General features: G+C 43.4%; 1 protein-coding gene across 3 annotated transcripts in view; it reads right to left on the bottom strand.

The window, feature by feature from the left end:
- LOC148025994 (uncharacterized) overlaps positions 1 to 19,285 on the bottom strand; it is a 119,866-nt gene that overhangs the window by 9,862 nt on the left and 90,719 nt on the right. For all 3 annotated transcript variants that reach the window (XM_087693230.1, XM_087693229.1, XM_087693228.1), the window contains 6 exons: positions 15,839 to 15,905; positions 13,673 to 13,806; positions 11,659 to 11,725; positions 4,826 to 4,888; positions 4,400 to 4,677; positions 2,668 to 2,794 (listed from right to left, as the gene is read on the bottom strand). In XM_087693230.1, the coding sequence (XP_087549356.1) occupies positions 2,668 to 2,794; positions 4,400 to 4,677; positions 4,826 to 4,888; positions 11,659 to 11,725; positions 13,673 to 13,806; positions 15,839 to 15,905 (736 nt within the window). The remainder of the gene's footprint in view (positions 1 to 2,667; positions 2,795 to 4,399; positions 4,678 to 4,825; positions 4,889 to 11,658; positions 11,726 to 13,672; positions 13,807 to 15,838; positions 15,906 to 19,285) is intronic.

Here is a 19,285-nt window from a genome sequence, read left to right on the forward strand (position 1 = left end):
AGAGTATACAACAGATAAGAGGAGAATTAGAAAATTTCTTTAGCTCCAAACAACTGATACAAAAATGGCTCTGTCCACCCATGCGCTTCCACTGAGAAGCTTAGATGGCGATCTAGTCAGAAGGTAGGTGAAGAGCTTACGGCTAGCTGGAACAACTCTGACTGGGCGAAAGATAGATAATCGATGACTGTAAAGGGTTTTAGCTTTTATAGTCCGTGAAGGCGGTTACGTCGGCCTACCATATGAGCCACACTAGTCGGCCAGGGAATATTCCCTTTACCGTCGGATCGAGGACACTACCCCTGGACCCCCACTAGGGGGGCCGCTAGCCCTTATGGGACCCCCAAGCCAGGGGCTGCTTACGCGGCCCCTGGACCCCAAAATAGGGGCCCCTTTTAACTCCCTTGTCCCGCAACTCGATGCAATGTGCCTCGAGTTGCTACCAGCTTTACTACTCAGTCCAACCCAAAGATTAGACCCACAATGGCCATTTTTTTGCCATCCGGTCACATAGACCTCATCTAATATACAAGTCACGACTCAACCAATATCCGGACTCGCATTTGGCTTCTCCTCATAATGGGGGCCTTACAACTTTGAGCACCATGTATCATTGGTGGCACATTATGAGGGTGGGGCATTGAGCATATCTAACACTCGTACCTTTGAGACTCCTACAGCTGTCACTGCATCCGCGAACGAAGCAGGGAGAACTGTGCCAAAAAGCCATCCAAAGTCCTCCACTAACTGGCGGTACTCTACCGCCAGTCGGGAAAAGTAGAATGACTGGGTGTCTGAGAAAACTGTTGTGGAGCGCAAATGACTCCACTGTGAAGCCACTATACCAAAGAACCATGTAGATGGCCCCCTTCGTGGAGGCATAGGGTGAGCTTTCCACTAACTCACGGGCTGCGTCCGCAGAGGTGAGTCCAACCATGAAGATCCCTCGGCCCAAGAGGACTGTCTCTAAGATCTACAATGTACCATTGCGCAACGTGGAGTGAAGCCAATCCCGCAGCTGGGCCCTCAATGGGAAGTGTTCAACGACCTGACCAAAGATCGTTGTTTCTTTCAGCTCCAACTCTATGGCCCGAACGGCCAAGAGCTGTTTCTCAGAGAGGATGATGCACAAGGTGTTTGACTCGGGGGCACTCCTAGAATGCACCGGCGTCTAACCAGAGGTTTCCATTGCGCGTCCTTTACTGAGGACCTACCACTGATGTTGTTGCGCTGTCCGGGAGGGGGGGATGTTGCTACAGAGGAAGGGAGCAACTGGAGGGGAGGAGGGCCGATGGCGGGGGGGATATGCTTGTTTTACACGGTGGGGGAGGTGTTGGACACCACTGTAGTCCAGCTTGCAGCGAGGCGAATGTGTGTGTTAGGCCTATCGTACAGAGCCGCTGACCATAGTACGGGTGGAGGCCGGGGGGATGTATGAGGGGCAACGTTAGGGCGGAGGGGCAGGGAACCAAATCCTCAGGCAGGAGGACATGGCATGGGTTCCTTTGGGGGGGGGGGGGGGAGAGGCAGCACAGAAGGGGGGGTTTGGCAGGGAACTAGTGGTGCACACCATGGGACAGCAGGGGGCGCACTGGTGACGTCGAGGACGAGAGAGCAACGGCGTGTTGGTAGGAGCCGACAATCTAGTGGTTTCTTTGAAGTCATTTGTGCCTCATTCACATGGTAACATTTCTAGAAGGCTTAATGCTGGCAGCCTAGCCACCTTGGAAGCTCTAAACAAAGATTAACAGATGCACACAACTCTGAGGATGTAGCTTGCAAATAGACATTTGGATGACACAAGCACATATTGCTATGCATGATTAATTGCATGACAATCTTTCGCAACAGGCCCTTAATGATCATCACTGCCAGATTACATGGCATAATTTTACCACACCCACTTTAGGCTTTGTCTGTGGGAGAAAAGGGAAGAGGGAGAGACAAGGTAAAGATAAATAAAGGACCGTTTTTCTTTTCTTCTTCTTGTTGGGGGAGGGGGGGAGATGATGATCAGAATTTTGATGTCCTGAATGCAGGTTGGCTATGGCTGCCAAGGAAGGTCAAGTAGAGATAGAGGTTGAGATATGACTTCTAGAGAGAGATCCAAGAGCTTGAGGCAGGTAGGGTGCATGTTGGCTATGGCTGGCAAGGAAGGTCACGTAGAGATGGAGGTGAGAAATGGAGTCATGAGCTGACTTGAGGTTAAGATGAGCTGAGAGAGAGAGTAGAGGAGAGCTAAGCCATGCTCAGCTGCACTCTGATACCATGTCAAAGATGCAGATCTAGAGCATGGCAAAGCTATGAACAAAAGCTCAGAGTTGAAGCTTTATTGAAATAAGTTTAAACCAACACAAAAACCAATGTGAAACACAGCAAGAAAATGTTCATTTAGCTTTGGATAGCACAGCATTTCACTTCAGAAAAACATCAGGTCAAGACTTGCACATTATCTAAAGTGGAAGAAAACCTTTCTGTGAATCTCAGAATTTTGATGTCCTGAGAAAAAGCTCGGAGTTGAAGCTTTTATTGAAATAATTTTAAACTAACACAAAAACCAGTGTCTACTACAGGGAGAAAATGTTTATGTAGCTTTGGATAGCACAGTACATCACTTGAGAAAAACATCAGCTCAAGATTTACACAGAATCTGAAGTGAAAGAAAACCTTTTGGTAGAGTTGAGCATATGTAGCCCATTTTTCTTTCTGATTTCCAGACCGACTAGCTGCTACATCACTTCCATGAAGAGCAAAGCTCACAGCCACAAGAAGCTCCTTCCCATCATTATACACCCTTGAAAAGGAGAAAAGAGAACAATCAGATGCAACTTTCTAAAACATATATTTAAAGATGAACGCTATTAATTATCTTCATACATAGAGCCAAGTTGCATTTTTTCCCAAGAAGTGAAAATTCTATTAACAAACCCCTTAGTCCATCTAGCGCTCCCAACTGTATAAGTTTATGCAAAGCAGCATCCTACGTGTCTTTCCATGCCAACCTGCTCTGAGATGCGTGATGCCAACTAGCGGTACGTACCTGAAGGCAGCTTCTATATCTACGAGTGTTCATGACCACCTAGAAGACAGCCTTATTCACCATGGGGGTAGCAGATAGCTCCACTCCTGTGATTTCACACAGTAAAGATGGTTTGTTGTGTAGCATCCTAGAAAGCAACTCCCTACATCAGGGCTCAGGCGTCAAGTGTCTTAGAAAGCTATAGCTTAGCCTTTGACTCCTGCAACTGGATCTTGACAGATGCTCTCTCTAGGGCATGAATATCTGACTGCTAGTCTACTCAAGTGCTGAATCAAACATGGAGATGAAACCTACCTCAGACAAGATAACTCCTCGGGAACATACTTTCCTCATGCCAAGGGTCCATGAAAAATAGGCTCTAGCCTTTCTTTCCCCACATTATTGGAATCTTAAATCTCCATTCCTTACAAGAGCAGAAGATTACAAATTCCGAAAGGGCTGGTTATGGATCTATGCAGATGGAGACCTTTTCTCATGTATTTATCTTATTCACAAATGAGGGAGGTAATGGTTATATGCAAGTAGAGACCTTTGCTCATCTATTGGTGTGGCTGGAGGGTGAGATTATTTGGAGAAAATCCTCCAGCTCTCGAGTCACAAACTCACCTCCGTTAAGCTGTTCACACACGATGGCTCTAAATGGGTACTTCAGGGATCCCCAGCTCGACCTTGGCTGTCAGATTCATGACAGCAAGTGGCCCCTTAACTTTACAGTGGATCTAGATTCGGGTGATTGCTTATTTGGATCCGTCAGAAAGATTACCCAAGCCCCTTTATATCAAGTGAGAAACAACCTCTCTTAGAAGAGGTACTGTAACCACATTCTGATCTCATGGGATGAACGAGACTTCTAAAAGGTAATCAGTATAACTTGAACTTGATGCACACAACATGGTCGCTCTAGACATAGTTATGCTTCATGTACAAACAAATATGTCTATAAGAACACACATAAATCTCAATCATCTCCAAAAAGGAAGACTTAGTCATTGAACATCTAATCAAATCTTCTTTTCAATACATATTTTAGTATGAAACAACTCATCTTGTAAAATTCTCCATCCATGCACAACTTGAAGACGAAAGGTCCCACACATCAATCAAACCATGATCCCAAATGTAAAGCATAAGATCCTAAATAGAGTCCTAGCAGTATCTTCTCCAAGTACAATTATCAAGAACCTAAAGTTCCTTGTTTCTCCTCAAGTCTCCCCTTTCTGGCATGCTATACTTAAAACTGTCCCAGATCCAGGCATGCTGAAAGCTTAGATCAGGGTAAAATATGAGTAACCTTATGTCTGAATATAAACAAGTAGAAAGCACTATGTTGATAATCAACTTCTTGATACAAATGCCAACCTTATAATGACAGCTGCCAAAAGGCGTCCATGTTCAACCCTTAATGCTGGATGTCCTAATCGAATATATCTTACTGATGGATTCCTCCATTGCTCTGCAGCTGCTGCTTCACTCATACCAATAGATTTTTCTGTGGCAACAAGTTCCTGCACCTTCAAAGGATCTCTTTGTCCATTATCAACTCCAGGATATGTCAAAGTGGATGTCTTCTCAACATTGTCAGACTCCTTATAAAGCCAGTGAGCTGCATGTCCATACTCAGCAAATTCATGCATACCCTGTGCACATACAATACTTTAAAACCTCCACCATTTCTCAAGATCAGTATTTCATCTCAAAGAACAAGGAATAAAGTAAGGAACCAGGCCTAAATCAATAGAATTATGCAATCAGCTAGTGACAACTTACATAGCGCAACTAACTGACCTGAGTACGAATCTGCACTTCCAGTGGTGCTCCATCTGGTCCTTGAACAGCTGTGTGCAATGACTGTCACAGCACAAAACTTGATGAATGGGTTCCATCTTAATAACTGTTTAGATGCACTACCTAACATTTTCGGAAAAGACACTGTAGATGTGCTGATGTGCCATAATCTTTGAATCTTGTCATCTAAGCTTATTTTGACACTGTTTTTGTCAGACTTCTGTACCTTCACTAGAGAAATAGCTTGCCTCTACTTTGTTTTTCATTTTACAAGAACAAATTTCTCTTAAATCCAGCTAAGAATCGAAATAGAACCAATCTAATAATGGTAAAGGGTCATAGAACAGTCTGCCAGGCCAGTCACTCTCAAGAAGAACGTCCTACATGATGGGCCCAAGAAAGATCCAATCATGGGGTCAGCAGTATCAAGACATGGAAAATAAGTCTCAAAAAAGAAATGAAATCCACAGTAGCAAGAACGACCGCCTGTCTTTTTTTTTCAAAGATAAAAGAATGATTTATTAATGGACTGAGATGTAAACTGACATGTAAATTGATTAATGTGGCATTTTACTGGGAAAAACCTTAGAGAGCTGAACCCCGTATGTGTACTAGAGATAATACATATATGGGGTTACAATACCACATTAATCCACTTACACTTTAATTTTCGCATTGCATCTCTAGTATATGTACCAGGTTCAGCTCCTTAAGGTGTTTCCACACAAAATGTCACATTGATCAATTTACACTTTATTTACATGACATGGATCCCTTCATGGAAAAATATCCCGGAGGCGGACCCAAAGTGAGGGAATTCCAAAAAGTAAATATAAAACAACAATACATTGTGCATTGGAGCATTGCCCTTTCATTTCTCAAGAGAGCTCCAAGCATTACTTATGATTTCCAAAAGCAAGGGCTACATTTTCCCTCTCAAGGTGTAAATTTTCACTCATGATTCACCATGTCATTGTCCCATCGTATAAGCATATGCCCTAATGGGCAATGTTAACAGAAAAGGAAGTCTATTATAAGACTTGAATGAATAACCAATCCAAAGGCATATACTGCCAGATCATGCGTAACTCAGAAGGAAAGAGAGTGCCAAAAATCCCAAATCCTGAGAAAAGCCTCTCTCCTCAGTCTCCAAGTCACTGAATTGCATCTCCCACCTCCCTCAGAAGTGTGGACAATTCTCTATCCAAATCCTAGAGAGTCTCTGCAAAGGATATATATCCAGTAAATGTATGGAATGACAACATCTCACAGTCTAAATAAACCACCCAATGATACTAGCTATCAACTCTCATCTGTGACAATGTCGCTCAGTCCACTTGGCCTACAAATAATCGAGTGTGGCTATCCTCCTCAAGAGCTAGCCAAAAGATGAATTATGAGTGGCTCCCTTGAACATCCTCATGACCACAAGTTGGAACTTTGTCCATAACCTAACTAATAGTCCCTCATGTCACTATCAGTGTCTCATGTGCCATGAAAAACCATCCTATGGGCTCTCCTCCAAACCTCCTAAGCTCTGGGGTAGTCCCATAAACATGTCTCTACATCTCCTCCAGCTCTCCACATCTAACATAGGCAATTGGCTCCCTGCCATAACCAAGCCAAGTGACATGCATTGACAACCACAAAAAAAGAGAGATCTTTCTAGGTCCATAGCTAGCATCCAATCTCCTCCAGAAGACAGCTTGGAAAAGTCTTTATCTCCTCTGTATGCTCTCAGATCACATCTATCTTGAGGGTATCCATGATCCCTGTCCAAATTGCACAAAACTCGGATGATGTGGCAATCCGGAAAGGACCTTCAACCTGGCATAGTCTCCAACAGCCAACTGTCCTATGTCTTGGGTAGTCCCATGAACTGTCTCCTTTGGCTCTCCGCATTTAGGACAAGCAACCAAGTCCTTGCCATAACCCAGCCACATGATATGCACTCCGAACCACAAAAAGAGAGAAATCTTCCTGAGCCTAAAGTTAGCATTCAATCTCCCTCAGAAATCAAGTAGGAAAGGCCCTTTGTGAAGATATGCTAGGGTTTGCACTGAGAAAACACACACTGCACAAAAATGACTAAAACACAATAACCCAAACAAAAACCTAGGTGGTAAAAATAATGAGAAGAAGATAATACTCAATGAATAGTGAATGCTGAATGAATGTACGCAATGCTCAAAAGCAAAGCGATCCCACATCCATCGACTCTTGTGAAGGATCCCAAGTGCAGCAACCACCAATCAGAGCAGAAGCTGATGAAGAAAAGGTGCAAAAAACTCAAAACGCAGCAGCTGGTAGCAAGAGTGATGACGTTGCAATCAGGGCAGCCTGATCAGCGGTCTTCTGAAGCAGACCAGCAGCTAGATGATGATAGCCAAGGCTGCAAACAGCAAAAGCAACTTGATCTAATGATGGCAATGGGCAGCGACAGTGACCAGCAGGTTGGGTGGCACTGGGATGATGCAAATGCTGATGGAGAAGTCCTTGCAGCAGCTAGAGAGTATCAAGCAGGTGCTGAAGCAGTCATGGAGGCTGAAAACGATGATTAAAGGGCTATGGCAGGAGTTGCCAACTCCCTATGTGGTATGAGTGGGGATGCAAGAAACCTAGCACACACTATATTTATAGAGGTGGAACCAACCAAAGTTTACAGGTTTGCTTATGGGACACTTGAAGCACTCTTGTGCTTTTTATTTTAAGGGTTGTTAAACAAGCTTTGTGAAAGGTTCAATCTTAATGCACTTTCTTCAGCTTAACACCCCCTCTCAAGCCAAAACAAGAGCCAAGCTTGTCCTATGAAATTGTGCACAACCAATCAGACATACCTCCAGGTGTATTGCAAGGTGCTGCCTAAGGGGATTGTCCATATGCCACATGTCCAATAGTGCACCACTAAGGTAGGTGGGTACCATGAGGAATAGAAGTAGGTGTGTAAAGTTACACCACACAATGAGCAAAATAGTAAAGAATAGAGATAACAGAGCAAATCAGAGAACTAAGATCTCTTTAGCTGCAAACATAGTATTACAATTACGGCATTCTCGATCTTTGTGCTTCCACACTAGCACTTTGATGGCCACCTATACAAATTCTAGGAGGAGATTAAGGCTAGCTGCATGAACTCTAACTGGCTTAATGGATAATTATGGTTCTAGGAGGGTCTCCTTTTCATATTCCCATCACTGTTGGGTCACAGGTGCTACCCTCAAGCCCCACTAAGACGGCCCTTGGCTCCCGAAGACCCCCATCCAAGGGCACGACACGAAATCCACCCTTTGGGGCCAAAAATAGGGATCACCGATAGCTCTTACATCCAACAACTCGATAAAATGTGCCTCGTGTTGCTATCAACTTAACTACTCCATGGCAAAAATGAATTAGATGAAATGAGTGATTTCTTACTTGCCACTCCCATAGACTTCTTTTGACATACAAGTCAACACCCAACCCATGTTCAGGTTCACATATGGCTTGTCCTCACAATTACAACTTTGAGCACCATGGATCATTGGTAGCAATGTGGCACCTTATGAGGGTGGGGTGTTGAGCATATCTAGTACAACCCCCCCAAAAAAACCCAAACACCCAAAAAAAATTCACACCTGCAAGTGAATGCCATCCTCTAACCAACATCAAGTCTTTGAAGATAAACTCAAAGTAGACCTTTAGCTCTGAGACAATCCCATAGGCAATGTCTCTTTGTCTCCTCTAGCTCACCACATCTCATGCATGCCATTAGGTCTCTACCATATTCAAGCCAAGTGCCAACTACTAAAATCAAAATGAATCTAAAAACTGAAGACTATATATATATATATATATATATATATATATATAGAGGGTGGTCCATCTCTTAGAATCTCCATCCTAAAATGGTCCAAGGCCGCTTTGCTAATGTGTCAAGGGGTGAGTCTCTTGTGACTCTCAATAATGGATCTGATTTGATCATGGTATAGGCCTCTTAGACATTGGCCAGGTGGTCGGGGCTGTCATGCTCTGCAAAGTGTAAAGGCCTGGTCTAATGTGACTCCGCCGCATAATATAGATATGGTCTGAATAGATGGGGCTGAATCACTAGGCTAGTGGTACCTGCTGTGAAATCTGATCTATGCAAGAACTTTGTCATCATTGGCCTTTGCCTTGGTCCTTCTAGGCAGGGTGGTCTCCTATCTCGTAACAATGTTGTACAGTGCCTCTGGAGCTCCGGGAGAAAAATCCCTAAGCATCTTAGGTCCTCGTACTCCATAACATGCCAAAAGAGGACCGAAGCCATCACGGAAGAGATAGTGGTATCTCCCTCATATATCATAGTAGATTGTGCATCTACATATGTAATGTTCCTCCATCTCTAACTCTCGACTGCAGAGCTGACATATCCTCTCCTCTGCTGTAATATCCATCCATCTGTCTTCTCTAACCGTAGCTGGTGGGAGGAGGTATGTATCTGTCCAATAGCGGCTTGCATATCATGGGAGAGATGTGTGTCCATGTACTGTGGTTGAACAATGAATCCATCCTCCCAAAGGTGTAGAAAATGATCTTGGTAATGCTCCATCCTTGATCCTAGAGGGAAAGGTGTGGCCAGATCCAAGTTCTCCTTGTTTCCACTCTCAAAACGTCAACTCTAATGACTGAATTCAGCTCAGGTCAGGTAAGAGGGAGTTTAGGGCAATCCAAACTATAGTCAAATGGGGGGAGATGTCTAGCCCATGTAGGCTCATCCATGATGTCAACTATGAGTACCAACAGTCTCTCCCATTCCTGTGCTAACTTTTTGGAAGAGGCCAATGCCAATCTAGAGTATCTATGACATGGGAGTTCCCATATCCTGTGTATGAATGTCACTGCTCTGAAGAGTGCCTCTACAACCATGGGTGTTGCTCCTAGCTCCGCTCTAATGATAGGGTGTGGTGTAGAGGCCTTACTCTTGATCATACGTGATATCATCATTATCAGTGGTCTCTCTATGCGATCCCAATTATCATAGTGTTCTCTCTTTGGCCTTGTGTGATTTGTTAGGGTCAGTCATCTATGGTATTAGCTACAACCCCATATTTCAGCTCCATACAAGAGGGTAGGAGTGACTAAGGTGTCAAACAACCATTATTTGGTGCAGGGCTCTTGAAATTGTACATGAGCGCACTGACTCTCAAGGTTCCCAAAGTTTTGCAAAACCTCTTGCTAGCCAGGCTTCAGCTGCTCCCCTCAGTGAAAATCTCGAGCTAGAGAAGGTGACTCCTGAGTATACATATTCCCTTACATGCTCCATTGCATCCCCTCTCAATGTGAACTGATACATAGACCGGGTCACCCATGCTGATGGGGTATTGAAAACCATCACTTTGATTTTTCTAAGATTCACTGTGAGGTCTTTATCCCTGCAAAAAGTGTGGACTGCATCCGAGTGTTGTTGCAAGCCCTTCGGTGAATTAGAGATAAGTGCAATATCATCTGCATAAAGTAATATTGGTATCAATACTCCAGCTAAGTTAGCTCCAGTCCCTCCTCCCCTATCAATATATTTAGACACCTCATCTATATATAATCCAAATAATGTGGGCGAGAGTGGACATCCTTGTTTTACTCCTATGGTGCTATCAACTCTTTCAGACATCCCTCTAGATGTGCGTACATGGCCTGTCACTTTCTCATAGTGCATAGATGCTCCAGTGCATACCTTCTAGCACACCATGTCCTGTAGTCTCTGCATGAAACGTGCTCAAGGTACTGTGTCAAATGCCTTATGAAAGTCTACAAAGCAACAATAGATCTTCTTGCCCCGAGCCCGTCGTCCTTCCTCAATAATTGCTCTGAGTGAGAGGATGTGATCCAAAGTGGTGTATCCACGTCTGAAACCAGCTTGTCTTTGTGCTCCTTTTTCCTCCCTGTCTGCCCATGCATTAAGCTCATGTTCAAATATGAAGCCATATATCTTGGCCAGTGTATGGCCAACCATGATGGTCCTATACTTACTAGGGGTCAAAGGATCACCACTCTTAAATAATGGAACCATAGTATGATCTGACCAACTCTCAGGGAATCCCTCACAAACAGCCCTATTGAACATTTTAGCTTGTATGGGTGCTAGTATGTCAGATGCATGTGAGAAGTGCTCTGCTACTAAACCATCCTCATATCGTGCCTTTCCATTCTGCAGTCTATAGATTGCTTCTCTGACCATCTTACTGGTTAAAAATACCCATTGTTTTGGCCTGTAGGCCTGCAGAGGCTGTATGGGTGTCTGTCCTTGTACATAATACAGCTGTATTCCATAATGCAGCCAAGCATCAGACAATGTAATCTGTATAGGGGGTTTCCTTTCATGGAACATTCTCCCATGCCCTTTTGTTATCCCGCCCCAAGAATAGCTGATATATTTCTACATCAAGCTTTGCCAAGTAAGTACATTTCTTCTTCCGTACAAGGCATCTGAAAAGTGTTGTAGGTAGCAGGGTTATTGCCCACAGGTGCTGGGATGTCTCGCTCTGCATAGATCCATGACTCACTCCCAGGTAACTCTTCATGATGATGTTCTATCTCGGCCTAAGGAGTAGCCAACTGGGAAGGAATGGGGGACATCCAGGTACTCAATCTCTTTTTGAAAGACATAGTAAGGCAGCTTGTACCATATCGGTTATTTTATAAATTCTGTACTATCAATTAATTTCTTGCCCAAATAAATATCTGTTTACCCTTCCAATTTGATGGACATGTGCAAAAGTAGGTCCCTTCACAATATTATGTGACTATGCCACAAATAATGAATCAATAATTGAAATTAGATTGTGAGGAGGCATGTCTAAAATATAGCTTTAAGCCACCTGGTATCGACTTGGCTTTGGATTCAAAATGTAGTCATCAAACTCTCCCCCAATTGGAGTCCACAACCTGCAAACACAACATTATGAGTTATGCTAAAAACAATCTAGACTTTGAAACTCGCAATTTTGAATGAAGTTAAGAAGTTGATTAGAAAGGCTAACATCAACTTTAGAAAAGATGGTCTCCCTCTGGAAGCTTACATGGCTCAGTTCAAGCAGGAAATTTCAAGCATGAAAACATTTCATGTAAAATAACCTTTATAGGAATTTGGTAGGAAAACTAAGACAAGCATAACCTTTATAGAAGGTTGGTAGAAAAACTGATTCACTTGTCCTAACCTGGACATAGAGCATTCTGTCACAATATGATGGTGAAAAATGAACATTCCCTTGATTGTGTAAATTTATGTATGCAAGGGCACATGATTCATTCCCTCAAAGCTCTAATCAGATTGATTACAATGTTCTATTTCACCAGACGTGATTCATAACAAGAGATAGCCACACTCTGTTTACTCATATTACCAGCTGTTTCATAAATTACAGTAGCCCATTTCAGAAGCTTACCAGAAATCCCAGCTTTGATAGGATTAAGAATGTATAAAGAACCTTTACAATACTCAAATTGTTAGCAGAAATGGGTTAATGTGCCTTATCCTGTGGCAGTCTCCTGCTTGTAGGCCTCAGCTAGAGTCTGGAAAGGACATCTGGGGCTCAGACACCCAATTTGTCTGTCAATCTTGTTAATGTGACAGTCACCTTCATCATAAGCACACCTGTGGCAATCAGGGTCTCTCGCTTGTGCAGTCCTTTGTCTTTTCACATCTGTTCCAGCCTGTTGTCAGGAAGTCCATGTGGGACATCAGCAGGTGTTTCTTCCTTCTACTGCAGGTGACAGGTTTACAGGCTGTCATGCATGCTGGATGCATAGTTCTGACCTCTGTTCATGGGCAGCAGGTTGTTTAGTGGGCAGGATACCCTTTTTGATATGCAGTTCACCAGGGCGACCACATAATCCACATGGCACTTTTATTGATTTTCCTGCAGCAGGTCAGCCCATTTTTGGTGCAGTTGGCCAGTTCCTCCTGCATCCCCTATTTCAGGGGCAGCTCATTACTCTCCTCATCATTTTGTTCACTGTTCACCCTATCTTCACCCTCTCAGCCATCATTCATCTTCCTCTGTCTGATTTTTTTTTCCTGCTTTTGAGATTGCAGTGCCCTCACTGACATGCCAAGGCACACGTGCAAGGGCTGCTGTATCAGCTCTCTCCTATCCACTTGACTAGGATTTGAGCTTTGTTTCCTTCATCGTCTTCTGTGTTTTTTCTTTTCTTGCTTCATACTGCGCGCTCTTACACATAGGAGGATAATGACTTATGAGACACTCATCATTGGCGAACGAAGAGAAACAAGCTCATAAAGCAATTGTATTTAATCTATGTGTACAGAGGGGCAATGGCTCTCCTACTGTGCTAGTCTATCCAGAGTTCAACATGTCTCCGATGGTGGTGGTGCATATGCATGTGTGTGTGTGTGTGTGTTGGAGGGGGGTTGGTTTTTGGTGGTGGGGTAGGCGGCCGGGGGGGGGGGGGGGGGGGGTTGGGTTTGGTTTCAGTGCTGTTAAATCTGTACATAGGTACTTAATATATCAATCGCAACAACGACATTTACTCAAATTTTACACAAAACTTCCACCCTTCATGTAAATGATTCATAAGTTTGAACATGTTATAACTTAAATGCGAACAGTGACCAAAAGATCCCAAAGAAATATTAAAGTAATTAACTACTGGACTAACAGCAAGGCTCCTAATCGTTTAGGTTACTGCTTATGGTTCTCTTGAAAAAGGCATGTTTTGGAAGGGATGTCTTTCCACTGAAATGTAATCCATGTGCTAGTTAACAATACTCTACTGGTAAAGGAACTCTTCAGAATGACAAAAGCATGAGCAACTACCAACAAATAATATTTAAAACCATCGCCAACCCTCAAAAGCAGAAAGAGGTCACACCGGTGAACGACACTCAGAACATTGTAGCAACCTTCAACAGCAGGAACATGCAGACGGCCATTGCCATCTCCAACAACTACTCGCAAAGCCCTAGCATCATAAATTTTATCCACCGCAACACCTTTCCTTGTCATCTGCAACACATTAAACGAACAAGTAACATCAAGATAGCAGGTTTTGCTTAGCTTGAAATTCGAAATGCTAGCCAGCCGATGTGATGTGCAGAATATCATCAGCTAGCTTTCTAATGCACCAATAATCATAAAAACATCTGTATTGCACAACAAGGGTATTCCAAAAGCCAAACATGTAAAGAAAACTCTGTGTAATGTGTAAAGGTTGCCAAGCCTGATAAGCAAGCATTGACCCATAGATGAAAGATAATGCAGCACAGGGGTAAACGACTAAAATAAGTTCTCAATCATGACCTGGTGACAAAATTTACAGATTGACACGGTGAATACCATACACAGTAAGGGTGCCTACTCTTGTCGTTTCTATCTTCAAACCCTTGCATGATACAGGTTACAAAGGTAGAGCTTGAAAATCAATATTGCATAAGCCATGAGAGAAATTTGAGCTGATGCACACGAAAGGATCCTGTAGGTTATGCAACTGCTAGAACTTGTGATTTAGCTCACTTGACACAGATAAAAAACTGTTGTCACTGAGCAGACAGCCATTCATAGTCAAGAAGGACCTCCCCGCTGCGACATCCAACTACCCACAACTACAAAGTACAATAGGCTAATTCCCATACCCGCCCATCTATCGGTTCTGTTTTTGGCCCAAAAACCTTCAGCCAGTCCTCACCACTAGAGGCACCATTCAACCGTATTGTCCCTCGCCCAGCCTGGCACACTAGAATTACTCCGACAAAGTCTCTTTATGATGAGAGTGCACTTGTACAAGCTCTGTCACCTAAGACACCTCCCTCTTGCCAGCCATCCTTTTTGATGGTCTCAAACACATATATCCAACTCTCCTCCTAAGAGCAACCTGAGCCAGATCCACTTCTTCCAGAAAAATGAGCTCATCCAGCCATTAAATTTTCCCCTTCAAAGCTGGTTCTCTGCTGAAAGTGTAGAAAAGCTCCACCAAACTCTTTGATACCTCCCTTGTTAAGAATCATTGGTCACCTTTGCTGCTATGAGATATCTTTTCAAAAAACCCTTCCTCTTCAGCCACTTTACCAGCCATACTGACAAAACATCCAACAAAGGGTTTGACAAACATTTGTAAGTCACAATGACAAGCAATCAGTTTTTAAGCAGTCACAATCAGTTTCAAGCAACTTTGATCACTGCCAGGCTAGTGGGAACAGCCTTCAAATCAAAACCATAAGTCCATGAAAAGTAGGAAAGAGAGGTGATGATGTGTCTGCTGAGGGGACACATTAAACAGAAAGTCACAGCTGAAATATACAAAAAGTGACAGCTTTCTGAGTCATCTATTAATATCCACAGAGGAAGACTGCAAATTTTGCAGCCCCCAGTGATATCATTTATGCCCTAATACCCAATATTAAGAATCCTCACTCATGTTCACATGCAGTGGATAAAATTAGAGAACGTCATAACCTAAAAGAAAGAAGTTGGAGCGTATGCTCCAATACTTACAAAGAGACAAAACGCAATATTAAAGAAGCTGCATACCCTAGTACTTAGAGCAGCCTATCAGGACTTGGCCTGGCAAAACCAGCCGACCTACTTGTGTGGTTCCAAGTAGTGCCAATAGGGTAGTACCTTGCAGATCAACTAGAACTGGCTTCTGTGCAGCTAGATATGCCTGCTGAATTGCACCTAGTTGCAGGGATGCACATCTTACTACTGCCCAGTTTGCAAACAAATTACATCTTATCTGCATGTTCAAAATATAACCAAGCATACGGCTATCTAAGCTTTCTTATAGAGCAGATATTGACATGTACATTGCAGTTTCAGTTAATCAACTACTGGCTTTTGAGCAACTGGACATATCTACCATGTAACTGACAAAACTAGTCTGGCTTTGTGAGCTACAAAATTATCAAACACATACATAGCTAAGCTCTATCAGAAAACAACTACTAACTATGAAATAGCCTTATCCATTTCAGTTTTGACAGATTACTGAGTCACTTCTTTTTAAACATTAATGTAGCTTCACTAGCTCTCAGTGAGATACCTTGCTGTAAGTGCTATATAAACTCTTCAATCGTCCTGATAATGTGACTTCCATTCCTGGAACATATCTGCAAATGACACAGAAAAATAGCACCATTAAGAATTCATTCAACATGTCAAATTAAGAAATGACCAATGTATGCTGTCACATGTTTCTATTCATTATTACTCACTTTGCATGATGATGGGGTGATTAACAGTCTTGAGCATTGAGCTTACAATTGAATAAAATCAATCTCAAACTAGAAAAGCAAATTAACCATGCTGCTCCAAAAACACTGTTTGAACAGCCTTTGATGTTTTCTTTATTTCCATTATGATCGCATTATTGAGTCATTTATGGTAGCAAAGCAATTTCATTATGTGGTATCAAATTCATGGCTTCCCTAAGGCATCTGTTCTCCAGTGTGGGAGACAGGAGCAAAGGTCCTGTGCAAGGGACTTCTCTGCCACACACATCCAGGAACAGCATGAAGGAAGCAATGACACAGCAGCAACCAAAACTCAAAACTAATGTAAGAGGCATTGAAGAGGCAAGAAAATTAAAGTCAGTCTCTGGCAGCAACCAGGAGCATCACTCATCAAATGAAAAAGGAAACAAACCAATAGCAGGGGAAGCATGCCAAGTAGAACATGCAGCAAACAAGGCATCAAGAAAATGGACGTGTAGCATTGTGAAACCCAAGGTGACAAACAGGGCACCCCACTTTTACTGCATCTCTGCGTTACAGAGCATCAACACCACAGGAGGCAGACAGAGGTAATGTAACCATGGACAGAAAAGAAGCAGCAAAAGTCCAAAACAACCATGACAAGAGGAAGCATAATAACAGCACAGTTTCCTCAATGTCAGAGCCTTGCTAGCTGCTTTTAATTTCTAAGAGTGAGAAATGTTTATAGCCTTCGTGCATCCATGTCTGCAGGGAAAAACTTATTAAGGTGCATAATGACCGGTGGCCAGCATGGGTGCAGCATACAGAAAGTTCTCTGTAAAGCTTGTGTCAATGTAGCCATTGAGGAGATCCCTGTTGAGAAGGCTCCAAAGGTTGAACTTTATTTGCTTGAAGAAGAGACATCTGCTTTCTCTTTATCCAAGCATGGGAGTACATCCATCCATTTTGGGATAAAGGCCTGGTTTAACCTCCATGTATAGTACAAGCACATTATTTAGCCGTACATGTGAATGCACCCTTACGTGCCCTAAATATAAATACATTTTATTCTGTGTACCAACATTGGTACAATCAAATCTATTGTACTTTTCACTCTCTCTCTCACTCTTGCCGTCACGCTCACTCCTCATCGAACTTTTGCTGTCCCTCTCAACTGAGCTCCAACAACTTGTATCAAAGCACAGAGTGCACACTTCCCGAGATCAAACCTCGAGGCAAAAGGGCGTCAGTCAAGCAGGAGTCTCGGGCTCTTAGCTCACAATGGGTTGCAGACGAACTGTACGACAATCAATAGGTACTATTCGCCCAACCAACAGGCAATAGGGCGCGACAGGGCAGCAATCGTGGCACAGGGCGACAAGGCAGGCGCAAGCGCAGCGTGTCGGGCAGGACGGGGGACAGAGCGGGCTGCAAGCACGCAACTGGACAGGCGACCGGCCGCGTCATGTGACTGACGCGACAAGCTGGCGGGTCAACAGACCCCCCTCCCCCCCCCCCCCCCCCCCTGCCGCCGCTGCACAGCCGCTGTTCAATTTTCTGGTCAGAAAATTTTCTTAAATTTTTCTCATTGCTTACCCCTGATGAGAGTTCACGCACTGGAGGCACAGATCTCAAATTTGTGTAAAATCGAGCCCAAATTTGTGAGATGGAAGGATCGAGGTGCAGCTGAGAGTTCAGTAGACAGTGTGAGAGTGAGAGAGACAGAGTGAAGCACAACACCCAAGAGAATAGACCGAAAGAGTGTAGTCCAAAAGTACAAAGTACAACCCTTAAACCTTAGGGTTGTAGGGGGTGTTCACACCCGACACACACTAAGTGCCCATAAGTGTGTAACATATGCACATAAGCACATACGACAATAAGACTAAGTTTGGGGGAAAAAACCTCTCCTACCGAGAGTTAAAAGTGCCCCAGTGTCCTACTGATCACCGACACTCCCATATGAGCGCAGGCGTAAGTGAGGTGTGAGTCAAATACCCAACAAACCCCCTTGGAGTGAAGAGTGATCAAGAGTACAAGGATCATCCGCCACCAAAGGGTATCAAATTTAAAGCATCGCGAAATGCTTCAAATTTGTCACGAGGAAGAGCTTTGGTGAAGATGTCTACCACATTACTGGTGGTAGGACAATAGACAAGGCTGATATCACCTGCATGACAAAGTGATAATGGATCTCAATGTGTTTCGTGCGGGCATGAAACACTGGGTTCCGTGCCACTACAATGGCACTCTAACTGTCAGTGAACAAAAGAGTAGGCTCCGTAACAGATACATCCAGATCAGCTAGCAAGCATCTAAGCCATACGCATTCAACTGTGGTAGTGAAACCTGCCTTGTATTCAGCTTCACATGACGATGTGGCAACAGTGGATTGTTTCTTGCTAAGCCAAGAAATGCAAGAAGAGCCAAGAAAGAAACAATTGCCACTAGTGGAGTGACGTGTATCATAATCACCAGCCCAATTAGAATCACTGTAAGCATGTAACTGCAGTGGTCCCCCCTTGGCATAAAGCAACCCAAGAGATCGAGTACCTTGCAAGTAATGAAAAACACGCTTGACAGCTTGCCAATGTGACATACGTGGCTGATGCATATACCTGCTCAAAGCTGAAATTGCAAACTGTATGTCGGGCCTAGTGTTGCATAGATAGATAAGACATCCAACTGCAGGAGCATATGTATGTATATCAAACAAATCACTGTGATCATGTAATGACAGTTTCAGTCCAGGTTCCATGGGGGTACAAACTAGCTTGAAATCCTGTAAGCCAAACTTCTCAAGAAGCTGCCCAATATACCTTGACTGTGATAGCCCAATACCTCGAGCATCATGTATGAACTCGATGCCCAAGTAGTAATGCAAAACTCCCAAGTCAGACATGTCAAAAGTTTGCTGCAAATTTTTTTTGAATGCTGAAATCTGATCAGCACGTGTTCCAGTGAGCAAAAGGTCATCAACATAAAGACATATAATCAGCATAGATCCCCCTTCTTTACATACGTAAAGGGTAGACTCATATGAGCTGTTTAGAAACCCCTGACCAAGCAAGAAAGCATCTATTTTTGCATACCAAGCTCTAGGAGCTTGTTTCAAACCATATAGTGCCTTTTTGAGCTTGCATACCAAATGTTCTAAGCCTTCAATTGCAAAACCAATGGGCTGCTGTACATAAACTTCCTCCTGAAGTTCTCCATGTAAAAATGCAGTTTTGATATCTAGCTGATGCACTATCCAACCATAATGTGCAGCCAAAGCAATCATAGACCTGATGGTC

The sequence above is a fragment of the Lygodium microphyllum genome, chromosome 14 (genome assembly GCF_053477565.2).
Source record: "Lygodium microphyllum isolate KBCC chromosome 14, Lygodium_microphyllum_v1.1.10, whole genome shotgun sequence".
Classification (NCBI taxonomy): Eukaryota; Viridiplantae; Streptophyta; class Polypodiopsida; order Schizaeales; family Lygodiaceae; genus Lygodium; species Lygodium microphyllum.